Raw genomic sequence first — 12,024 nt, forward strand, 5'->3', positions numbered from 1 at the left:
TGGGGGAGATAGTGGGATCGAATCCCATCGTCGGCAGCCCCGAAGATGGTTTTTCGTCATTTTCCATTTTCACACCAGGCCTTAATTAAGGCCACAATCCTTTTCACTCCTAGCCTTTCCTCGCCATAAGACCTATCTGTGTTGGTGCGACGTTAAACAAGTAGCAAAAACGAAACAACGTAGCTAACTCTTGAGTTTCACAAATCACATTCACAAAATGAGTGATTTTTTATTTTTGCTAGTTGCTTTACGTCACACCGACACAGGTAGGTCTTATGGCAACGATGGGACAGGGAAGGGCTAGGAGTGGGAGAGAAGCGGCTGTGGCCATAATTAAGGTACAGCGCCAGCATTTGCCTGGTGTGAAAATGGGAAACCACGGAAAACCATCTTCAGGGCTGCCGACAGTGGGGTTCGAACCTACTATCTCCCGAATACTGGATACCGGCCGCACATAAGCGACTGCAGCTATCGAGCTCGGTATGAGTGAAATTAAGTGGATCATAATATACAATGAATGTTAAAGCAAACAAGAATAGTGCGGTAATGACAGTGTAAAATATAGACATCTGTTTTAAATTCCTTTGTTTCGGAGTGGTGGGGGGTGGGAATGGGTGGCGGTAAGTGGTCGTAAATTTGAGCACTGCCTAGCTGTGACACTATACCTAAATCTAGCCCCGCGCAAGAAACATAAAACTTAAGTTGAGTGGTTCGATCTCGGCTACCCTGGATAAAAATTTCACCGGGTTTTCTGTCTAACTCCAGATAAATGACGAGAAAATAGTAATTAGTGCTGTTATCAAGTGTTAGTTTACTTATTCCATTCCATTCGACCATACATTGTGTAGGATGATCGGTGTTAAATGTATTGCTAAGAAAATGACTGAATGTAATGAAAAAAAAGCCCTTATATTTCCAACAAATATATTATATAACAGAAGGGCGAGGAAGTAGAGGGTTTCTGATCACGTAATGTAATGACAAATAACTCTCCCAACACTACAGTGGACCTTGACATATTTCCTGTCGATGACCTCACAGGGTTTGGAGTGTCACCCTATGTACCAAGAAGCCTCACTTTCTCGTAAAGAAGAGTAGCACGCATTTGCCATTTGCTGGACGAGAGTAAACAAGTGATTGCATTAGAAAGGATAAGTAGTGCGGAGGGAAGTCGGAAGTGGCAGTTCTGTTCTGACTTGCAGCTATGACGTCCCCGTGGGAAGTGGTGCTGGTTACGGGTGAGTACAAGCCCTGCTGGGCATTTTTCACCGAACTCTTTGATGGTCGAGGCTGAATTTCGGAGGGAAAAAGGACAATAATGCTCATAAATGTATTTAGATTGTTGGGTATAATACCTCAGCTACATTGTCCCTGACTTATCTTCAATGTGGACATGATTCGAATCCAAGCAAAACATTTGTTTATTTTTTCTGCTATTGGCTTTACGTTGCACCGACACAGATATGTCTTATGGTGACCATGGGATAGGAAAGGCCTAGGAATGGGAAGGAAGCAGCCGTGGCCTTAATTAAGGAACAGCCCCAGCATTTGCCTGGTGTGAAAATGGGAAACCACGGAAAACCATCTTCAGGGCTGCCGACAGTGGGGTTCGAACCCACTATCTTCCGATTACTGGATACTGGCCGCACTTAAGCGACTACAGCTATCGAGCTCGGTCATTTGTTTTATTAATAGTGAACCTATGTCCCTGTGGTTCGAATTACATAAATAATAATAATAATGCTATTGATTTTACGTCCCGTACGTTTTTGACGACACCGAGGTGCCGGACATTTGTCCCTTGGGAGTTGTTTTACGCGCCAGTAAATTTACCGACACTAAGCAGGCTTATTTAAACACCTTCGATACTACCTGACTGAGCTGAGATCGAACTCGTAAAATGATCTCAGATAATCGGTGCTCTACCGTCTAAATTATTCCACCCAGCTCGAATTACGTGTATGGTGGTTTATTATTACGGAGTACTGTACAATGCCACCTAAATCTTTAAGCATTATTGTTCTTGTTTTCTTGTTTTCAGCAGAATTTTTAAATGCGCTGTTTACCTTCACGTTCCCTTTCAGAAATGTGTTAATATATTGGTTTACTTCCATACAATGTCGCACTATCTACTTCATCCACTTTCATTCATGTGCTTTACGGGAACGTGATAGCCGAGTGACTTTACAGCAATGCGGGTGCGGTTCGAATCCTTACCAATGCACGTGGGATTTCTGAAACGAAATATCACGTTCCTGTGGTTCAGATTCCACGTAAAACTGGAGCTCTCATAGTCAAGATCATGTAAACATTCCGTCATGTAAAACTACAAGCTTGCTTTTAATTAAATGCTGTGTCAGATCATTATGGCTTACATACAGTAGTACGAGAAAAGGAATGGAAAGACCTCCCACTGACCTACAGGGAGATCACAAAACGTTCCCTAATGGAAATAGTTGAGAAGACACATCCCATCTCCACTTTGTCCGAAAATAAAATTGAACGCATTCATAGAGATTTATGTTCGATATTTAACTGACTAAATCATGCAGAGGCCCGTAGGCTATACATTATAAGATTTTTTTGCTAGTTGCTTTACGTCGCACCGACACAGATAGGTCTTACGGCGATGACATTATAAGAATTAGTGGGCCTATGACCTAGATGTTAGGCCCCTTTAAACAGCAAGTATCAAACGTCATAATAATTAGTTGTTCCTATTTACTACCATTCCATAGCACTGTAAAGGCATGAGACTTAACCCTTTTCTCCATCATGTGAAAATCATAACCTATTGATTCCATAGTATTATGGCTGATTATTGCCGAGTTTAATGTCACCAAAATCTGCAGTCACCTGTTTTCTTGTTTTCTGCAGAAGTGTTTAAATGCCCTCTTTATCTTCACGTTTCCTTTATCCAAGGCCGTGAAAGGTTGAGTACGGAGTAGATTTCACATTCAGACTCCCAATATATCACCAAACCTTTACAGCCAACCTATGTCCAGCTTATCTTCTCTCTAACGAAGAGAAAACGAAAGGGTGTAGAATAAATGAACATACCGAGTGAGTTGGCCATGCGGTTAGGGTTGCGAAGCAGTGAGTTTCTACTCGGGTGACAGTGGGTTCAAACTCCACAGTCGGCAGCCCTGGAGGTGGTTTTCCGTGGTTTCACATTTTCACACCGGGAAAATGCTTTGGCTGTACCTTAATTAAGATAGCTTCCTCCCAACTCATAGCCCTGTCCTATCCCTTCGTCCCCATTAGACGTATCCGTGTTGGTGCGTCCTAAAGCAACTTGTAAATGGTAAAATAAATAAATGAACATTATTCTGAAGAAGGTAAATCACGTTAGCGGAATTTATTTGACGTCAGGGATAACCAATATGTCCAAGAGAAAGTTTGGAATGTATAAGAATACGTAACATACAATTTGTATAGTTTGTGCATAAGTACAGTATGCATTTGAGTGTATCTCCTTATTACGTGTGTCATACTAACTTGTGATTCGATGCGAACGTTGACTTCCTGATATAGCCCAAATACATACATTTAATGTTATTGTTCCATAACTTAGGAAATGAGGAAATCAATGGCAAACTATCTCACTCCTCAGCTAGCCTAGTACGTTTCATTACGCCCCGCCATCGGTTTTTGTGGTTTCGCTATAACGGCATGACCTTTGATGGTTGGTGCCTTTGAGGATCCAACCAGCCTCTCGACCGATGACTTAACAGACAGACATCAAGAAAGTAAGAATGGAACGTAGTTGGTCACTAATTACTTTTACCAGTAAATTAAATTAACAGTTATGTTTTTAACGGGTGTAGATTATTAATTTGTACATAATAGGTACGTGATTGGATAATAAATACAATTAGCGAGGGAGATGAGATTTAACTTTTCTCTTTGCGAAGTTCTTTATTTCCTTGTTTTAATCGTAACTTCTTCTTTTTTTCTTCTACCACTTACCCACATCCTGGTGAGGTCACGGATGCGAACTGTCACCCATGTGGATTTGGCCCGGTTTTGCGGTTGAATGCCCTTCCTGACACCAGCCCTACGTGGAGGGACGTATGCACTGCATCGTATTCCTGGTGGTGTGGCATGTTGTGTAAATATGAAAATGAGTGGATTGGGACAAACTCAAACACCTGATCTCCGAGTCAGGGGAATTAAACGGACTCAATTAAAATCCACGACCCGGACGGGAATCAAACCCGGGACCCTCTGAACCGAAGCCGAAACGCTGACCATTCAGCCAAGATGTCGGACCCTTGTTTTAATTTTAACGATTTTATTTTTACTGAATTTGTCCTCGGACACTTCCGGCACTAAAAGCGATTCACCATTTCATTTCATGTCCTTTTTACTGAATCCTTTCATTGGGCAGATTTAAAATGATGTTCGTACGACACAAAAATAAGAGCTTTCAGCATCCCATGATGATCTACTACAATTTGAAGGATCAAGTGTAAAGTTTTCCATGAATTTACCTGTAGATAAATTTGCGCTGCGATGGGAAGGAAGTGGCAGGGGTTCTTAATTAAGGTACAGCCCCAGCATTTGTCTGGTGTGAAAATGGGAAACCAGGGAAAATCATCTTCAGAGCTGCCGACAGTGGAATTCGAACCCACTAGCCCCCGGATGCAAGCTCACAGCTGCGTGCCCCTAACCGTACGGCCAACACCTTAAGGTCGACATATAAGATACCTGGATGAAATAACGTAATTAACGGCATTGTGTAATAAGGTACTGCACCAACATTTTAGATATTGGTTATCCAGTGGGTGAATATAATAAGAATCACAAAGAAAGTGCCTAAACATACTATCATTTTATCGGCGTAGTTTTGTTATGTTAATAATTATACTGGATTATTCAGCAAAGTTGTTCACCTCAAATAACTCGTGAACCGTTCAAGATATTGACATTCTGTTTTCACTTTCAGTAACGATACCAAGGGACTCATAGTAGGACTTGCAGGACTTGGTACTAATTTTGTTTTCCTGTACAGAACTACACTGTTTTCTACACATAGCCTTAAACCTATAAGCATTAAAAATTCAGCACCTGCCGGGCCGAGTGGTTCAGACGGTTCAGGAGCTGGCCTTCTGATCCCAATTTGGCAGGTTCGATTCTGGCTCAGTGGTATTTGAAGGTGCTCAAATATGTCAGCCTCGTGTCGGTAGATTTACTGGCACATAAAAGAACTCCTACGGGACTAAATTCCGGCACCTCTGCGTCTCCAAAAACCGTAAAAGTATTTTAGTGGCACGTAAAGCCAATAACATTATTGTTATTATTTTTAAATTCAGCTCCGTGATTATTTTGAACATCGGACAAGTACTTCTCGAGAAAGTGTAATGTATTCAAACGTGCTTCATTTGCCAGCTGGTGACTGCGTTGTTCGATTTGCGCTACGTACAGTGCATAACAGTCTTGATTGCACACCCCACTTAGCAGATATAATGTCTTTATAATTTCTAAACAGTACATAACCAGTGCACAAGACATGGATAAGTTATTGCACATGGTGTTGAGAACTTGATGTTAGCAATCAAAAGTCTCGGTACATCATTTTAAAAGAATAGGAGTGGAATATGTTGTGTAGTGGCCTATTTGCTTGCAACAGTCTTGTTTGTACACATTCACTACCTCGTATTCGCTCGGGAACACTCCTAGTTAGCTGGTGTGTATCTGTGCTGTGCTAGTGTGTATAGTCTCGCAGCTAGTGCACCAGGCCATGTGTTACATAGGCCTAATGTGTAAAAGAACAGAGTTAAGTGACGAACTAAAAATGTAATCGTATCTCTCGGATTGCAAGGGTAGGCCTATTCTTTGCGCGAAATTGGATGCAAAGTAAATAAGCCTCATTCCACAGTACACTATGTGTTGAATAAATTCAGATATACAGGAACCACAAAGAATTTATTGGACATTATCAATTTTCCAGCCAACTCATTCTTGGTTGCCTGCGTTTCGCCCCCGTGTGCTAAGTTGGGCTGGTCAGTTGGGACTTAGCACACCTCCCAAGACGCAAGGCTAGTGCATACCGTGGAGGCCACTGCATAGGCTACTTGAAGCCACAAGTTTAGTGGGACGTAAAGTAGCCTATGCAGTGGCCTCGACGGTATGCACTAGCCTTGCGTCTTGGGAGGTGTGCTAAGTCCCAACTGACGAGCCCAACTTAGCACATGAGGGCGAAACGCAGGCAACCAAGAATGAGTTAGCTGGACAATTTATAATGTCCAATAACGGACCATTATAGTGGTATTATAAATGTACTCATTCAGGACAAATATTTTAAGTTCCCTATGGGAATCAACATCTATATCACACGAAGAATTTGCCACGGAAGGCAAAAGAAAAGATACTGAATAGGCGAGATGAACGTTATATTGTGAATCAAGTAAAATAGAGTCCACAATTAAGTGCGCCTAAGATCCGCATAATGCTGGAAGGAAGTGCGAAGAAGAAAATGTCAAGTCAGACAATTGTGGAAATATGAGTATCACGGTAGACGACCACGGAAAAGGCCGTTTGTTACTAAGAAAAATCGACATGCCAGAATTTAATTTTCAGAAAGTATAAAAACAAGGATTGCACATTCTGGAACAAAGTTATTTGGTCAGATGAGACCAAAATATCTCTATACGGTTCGGATGGAAAGAGTTATGTATGGAGAAAAGTAGATACAGCCAATAAGCCTGCAAATACGCTACCCACCGTAAAACATGGAGGTGGATCAATTATGATTTCGGGGTGCATGTCATCTTGTGGAGTGGGAAATATAGAAATCATCAATGGCATCATGGACAGATAGGGTTATTTAAAAAAAAATGTCAAACAGAGTGCAGTAAAAATGGGGTTGGGGTCTTACTACATCTTTCAGCAAGACAATGATCCCAAGCACACAGCTGATATTTGCAAGCAGTGGCTGATATGGAACGTACCAACGCAGCTGCGAACTCCTGCCCAATCCCATGACTTGAATCCCATAGAACATTTGTGGGTCGATCTAAAAAGAAGGGTTCGTGCAAGGAAACCTCAATCACTAGAGCAGTTAAGAAGTATAGTCAACAGAGAATGCGGTAAACCGATCCAAAAATATGTGAGAAACTGGTTCATTCCATGAAGCGAAGGTGCAAGGCAGTTCTCAAGGCCAAAGGATACTCATCGGGGTATTAACAAGTGTTTTTAAGTGAACATTTCGTTTTATTCTGTAAGTGTACAAACAAGATTATTGCATGATGAAACGCCCGGTTATTGTACATTGCTTGAATTTGTGTTAAATTGTAAGATCACCTATCAGTTTTTTATTATTTACATTGTTTATTAGTGTATTTATTACGATATGGACAAAAAATACATCAAAATAACTGTATACAAAAGTTTAACCGTTATTTCGTTGCAAAAAGTTGGTGTACAAACAACACTGTATGCACTGTAGGTATCCTTTCTACTCTGCTCATAAATACACTGTGGTAAAATGTATGATTTAAGACCTTCAATGTTGCTATAGGTAACAGGAAAAGGAACAGCAGTTATGCGACGGGTTTCGTTTCCTGTCTGACTTCCCTTAGTCAACTCTTGTTCTTTTCTGATCCCTACGGTATCAGGTTTGCGAAGCCTAGGAAGTCTTACATTTTCACGGCTTTCGTGGCCGTTCTCTCTTTTTTTCATTCTTCAAAGTTTCGAAACACTTCTTTTGTTTCCCCCTCCTGATGAGTTGTAAGAAGGGAAGTGGTACTTCTTCAAATAATGCTCACTTCCACTATTTCCATTACTTTACAACATTCAAACTAGGCCCTTCTTTCTTTTTGTTTATTATGTTTTCCCTCTTTCTTCGCTATTTTCCCCAAACTTGGAGGAGATATGTTGCGATCCGTGTCATGCATGTCAATTGCCCCAGGTTTACGGGCAGATCCGTTTCGTGTCGTCAGAGATGAATGGTTTCCTTTTTTCTAGTGTTAGCATTAACTCAGGAGGGTTTTCGGTGATGATAGGTTAGGAAAGTGATACGATAGGGAATGGCCTTAATTAAAGCGAAAATGGTGTGGAAATGGCAAACCATGGAGAACTTCAGGACTGCCCATGGTGAGGTTCGAAGCTACCATCTCCCGAACGCAAGCTAACAGCTATTATAATCAGTCTACACCACGCACCTAGCTCGTTCGGTCATGTGTGGTTTAATGTCACGTCCGGATAATAATGTTGTCTCATAGAACCCGTCTGGAACTCTAATGCGTATACGTACACTGGCTGACAGAGCAAATGCAACACCAAGAAGGAGTGGTTCGAAAGGGATGAAAGTTGGGGAAAAAACAGAGACGGCACGGACGAATAATTGATGTTTATTTCAAACCGATATGCAGGTTACACAATGCGCACGGCATCGACTCAGTAGGATGTAGGACCACCGCGAGCGGCGATGCACGCAGAAACACGTCGAGGTACAGAGTCAATAAGAGTGCGGATGGTGTCCTCCATTCTCTGTCAACCATTTGCCACAGTTGGTCGTCCGTACGAGGCTGGGGCAGAGTTTGCAAACGGCGTCCAATGAGATCCCACACGTGTTCGATTGGTGAGAGATCCGGAGAGTACGCTGGCCACGGAAGCATCTGTACACCTCGTAGAGCCTGTTGGGAGATGCGAGCAGTGTGTGGGCGGGCATTATCCTGCTGAAACAGAGCATTGGGCAGCCGCTGAAGGTACGGGAGTGCCACCGGCCGCAGCACATGCTGTACGTAGCGGTGGACATTTAACGTGCCTTGAATACGCACTAGAGGTGACGTGGAATCATACGCAATAGCGCCCCAAACCATGATGCCGCGTTGTCTAGCGGTAGGGCGCTCCACACTTACTGCCGGATTTGACCTTTCTCCACGCCGACGCCACACTCGTCTGCGGTGACTATCACTGACAGAACAGAAGCGTGACTCATCGGAGAACACGACGTTCCGCCATTCCCTCATCCAAGTCGCTCTAGCCCGGCACCATGCCAGGCGTGCACGTCTATGCTGTGGAGTCAATGGTAGTCTTCTGAGCGGACGCCGGGAGTGCAGGCCTCCTTCAACCAATCGACGGGAAATTGTTCTGGTCGATATTGGAACAGCCAGGGTGTCTTGCACATGCTGAAGAATGGCGGTTGACGTGGCGTGCGGGGCTGCCACCGCTTGGCGGCGGATGCGCCGATCCTCGCGTGCTGACGTCACTCGGGCTGTGCCTGGACCCCTCGCACGTGCCACATGTCCCTGCGCCAACCATCTTCGCCACAGGCGCTGCACCGTGGACACATCCCTATGGGTATCGGCTGCGATTTGACGAAGCGACCAACCTGCCCTTCTCAGCCCGATCACCATACCCCTCGTAAAGTCGTCTGTCTGCTGGAAATGCCTCCGTTGACGGCGGCCTGGCATTCTTAGCTATACACATGTCCTGTGGCACACGACAACACGTTCTACAATGACTGTCGGCTGAGAAATCACGGTACGAAGTGGGCCATTCGCCAACGCCGTGCCCCATTTATCGTTCGCTACGTGCGCAGCACAGCGGCGCATTTCACATCATGAGCATACCTCAGTGACGTCAGTCTACCCTGCAATTGGCATAAAGTTCTGACCACTCCTTCTTGGTGTTGCATTTGCTCTGTCAGTCAGTGTATATGCTCTTTGTGGACTTTGAAGAGGCTTTCGACTCAGTTAACAGGGACGTCATGTGGCGCCTGTTACTGAAGTACGGAATTTCACGGAAGATAGTCAACCTGATTAAGGAAACATACAATGGCTATGAGTGTCGGGTGGTTCATGAAGACAAGCTAACAGAAGCATTTGGGGTGACCTCCGGGAGTTAGGCAAGGGCGTGTCTTGTTGCCTATCATCTTCCTTCTGGTGATAGATTATATCATGAGGAAGTGTACGCAGAAAAGAAGGGGTTTACAGTGGAGACTGCTAGAGTGACTGGAAGATCTGGATTATGCAGACGATATTTGCTTGCTGACACACACCTTTCAGCATATGAAAGAGAAACTCTAAGAGCTAGAAACTGAGGCACGAAAGACAGGAAACAAGATTAATTCCTGTAAGACAAAACATATGAGGCTGTTCACAAATACCCAAGAACGATTTTGTCTAGATGGACAGGAAATTGAAAATGTAGACCAATTTTGCTACCTGGGAAGTATGGTAGACAAACAAGGCGGGGCTACACAGGATGTTAAGTCACGCATAAGGAAGGCTAATGGTGTATTTGTGCAGCTATGTCCACTGTGGAAAAACCGTGCCATATCTCAACGAACGAAATTGAGGATCTTCAACAGTAACGTCAAGTCACTCCTCCTGTTTGCATGCGAGACCTGGAAAGTCACTACAGGAATTATTAAGATCCTGCAGACCTTTGTAAACCGGTGTTTGCGCAGGATCTTAAACATTAATTGGCCGGACACGATTAGTAACGGTGATCTATGGGAAGTGACTGGGGAAACACCCATTGGAAATCAGATCAAACAGCGGAAGTGGAGGTGGATAGGACACACGCTGAGAAAGCAGGATGGAGCCATTGAGAAGCAAGCCCTGGAAAGGAACCCGCAGGGACAACGAAAGCGGGGTCGACCACGGCAGACCTGGAAGGGATCCGTATTGGAGGAGGCAAATGAGGCAGGAAAGACCTGGGGAGAACTACGTCGGATGGCCCGCAGCAGAGTCCGCTGGCGAAAATTGATCGAAGAGCCCTGTGCTTCTGAAGGAGCCATAGGAAATAAGTCAAGTACGTCATAAAACCCGTCGCATTATCAGTTTTTCACTTACCTGCTACATATGGCGATATTAAATGTGTTAAATCAAACATTTTATCATAGTGTATTTATGAGTACAGCAGAAGAAGGAGAATCAACTCTGTATGTCAACTGCTAGCTCATGTTTCAAACGTAACGCGAATCGAACAGGGCAATCCCCAGCTGGCAAATGAAGCACGTTTGAATACATTACATTTTCTCAAGAAGTACTCGTCCGATTTTCAAAATAATCACGACACTGAATTTGTAATGTCCGTAGGTTTAAAACAAACCCCCTGGCACTACAGCCCTTGAAGGGTCTTGGCCTACCAAGCGACCGCTGCTCAGCCCTGAGGCCTGCAGATTACGAGGTGTCGTGTGATCAGCACGACGAATCCTCTCAGCCGTTATTCTTGGCTGTCGTGACCGGGGCCGCTATCTCACCAGCAGATAGCTCCTCAATTCTAATCACGTAGGCTGAGTGGACCTCGAACCAGCCATCAGGTCCAGGTAAAGTTCCCTGACCTGGCTGGGAATCGAACCCGGGGCCTCGGGGTAAGAGGCAGGCACGCTACCCCTACACCACGGGGCCGGCTCGTAGGTTTAAGGCTATGTGTAAAAAGTAGTGTAGATCCATTTAAATAACACATTAAATAGTACCATTATCTCAGAAGATACTGACGCCATGAAAATGTACTGTAAGTCCTTTGGTACCATTACCGAATTTGAAAATAGAATGCCAATATCCATAACCGTTCTCGAGTTATATGAGGTGAAGAACTTATCTGAATAACCCTGTATTATACACTGCCTGACAAAAAATTGATGCATCAAGAAGAAATAGTCGGATGTCAATGTAACTGCGTACACGCACACAACATCAGTGGGTATGTAAATGATTAGAGTTAGCGCTGTGAAAAGGAGGTAGCCCTCCTGTTGATTGAATCGGGTAATACGATTACAGCGCTCCTCCGGTGATCTCCGGAGGTAAAGCAGTTACGGAACTTCGGAGGTTAACCGGAGGGCCGCCTCATGTTCGCAGTATTAGTTCCGACTGTACGGACGTATTGGGCCGTAATTTCAAACATATGCCCATGAATGTACGCACCCTCTAAAAAGTGTTGCCTACATACACAGACATTAACATATAGTGTATATCACTGATATTACGTACAGTAAGAGCCTCCGTGGCTTAGGCGGCAGCGCGCCGGCCACTCACCGCTGGGTTCCGTGGTTCAAATCCTGGTCACTCC

The 12,024-nt window shown here is 44.1% G+C and overlaps 1 protein-coding gene across 2 annotated transcripts in view; it reads left to right on the forward strand.

Moving 5' to 3' along the window:
- Positions 1–1,170: 1,170 nt before the first annotated feature.
- Positions 1,171–12,024, forward strand: part of LOC136863168 (3 beta-hydroxysteroid dehydrogenase/Delta 5-->4-isomerase type 2) — a 200,454-nt gene continuing 189,600 nt past the window's right edge. For both annotated transcript variants that reach the window (XM_067139521.2, XM_067139522.2), the window contains exon 1: positions 1,171–1,238. In XM_067139521.2, the coding sequence (XP_066995622.2) occupies positions 1,205–1,238 (34 nt within the window). In that variant the 5' untranslated portion in view covers positions 1,171–1,204. The remainder of the gene's footprint in view (positions 1,239–12,024) is intronic.

The sequence above is a fragment of the Anabrus simplex genome, chromosome 2 (genome assembly GCF_040414725.1).
Source record: "Anabrus simplex isolate iqAnaSimp1 chromosome 2, ASM4041472v1, whole genome shotgun sequence".
Taxonomy (NCBI): Eukaryota; Metazoa; Arthropoda; class Insecta; order Orthoptera; family Tettigoniidae; genus Anabrus; species Anabrus simplex.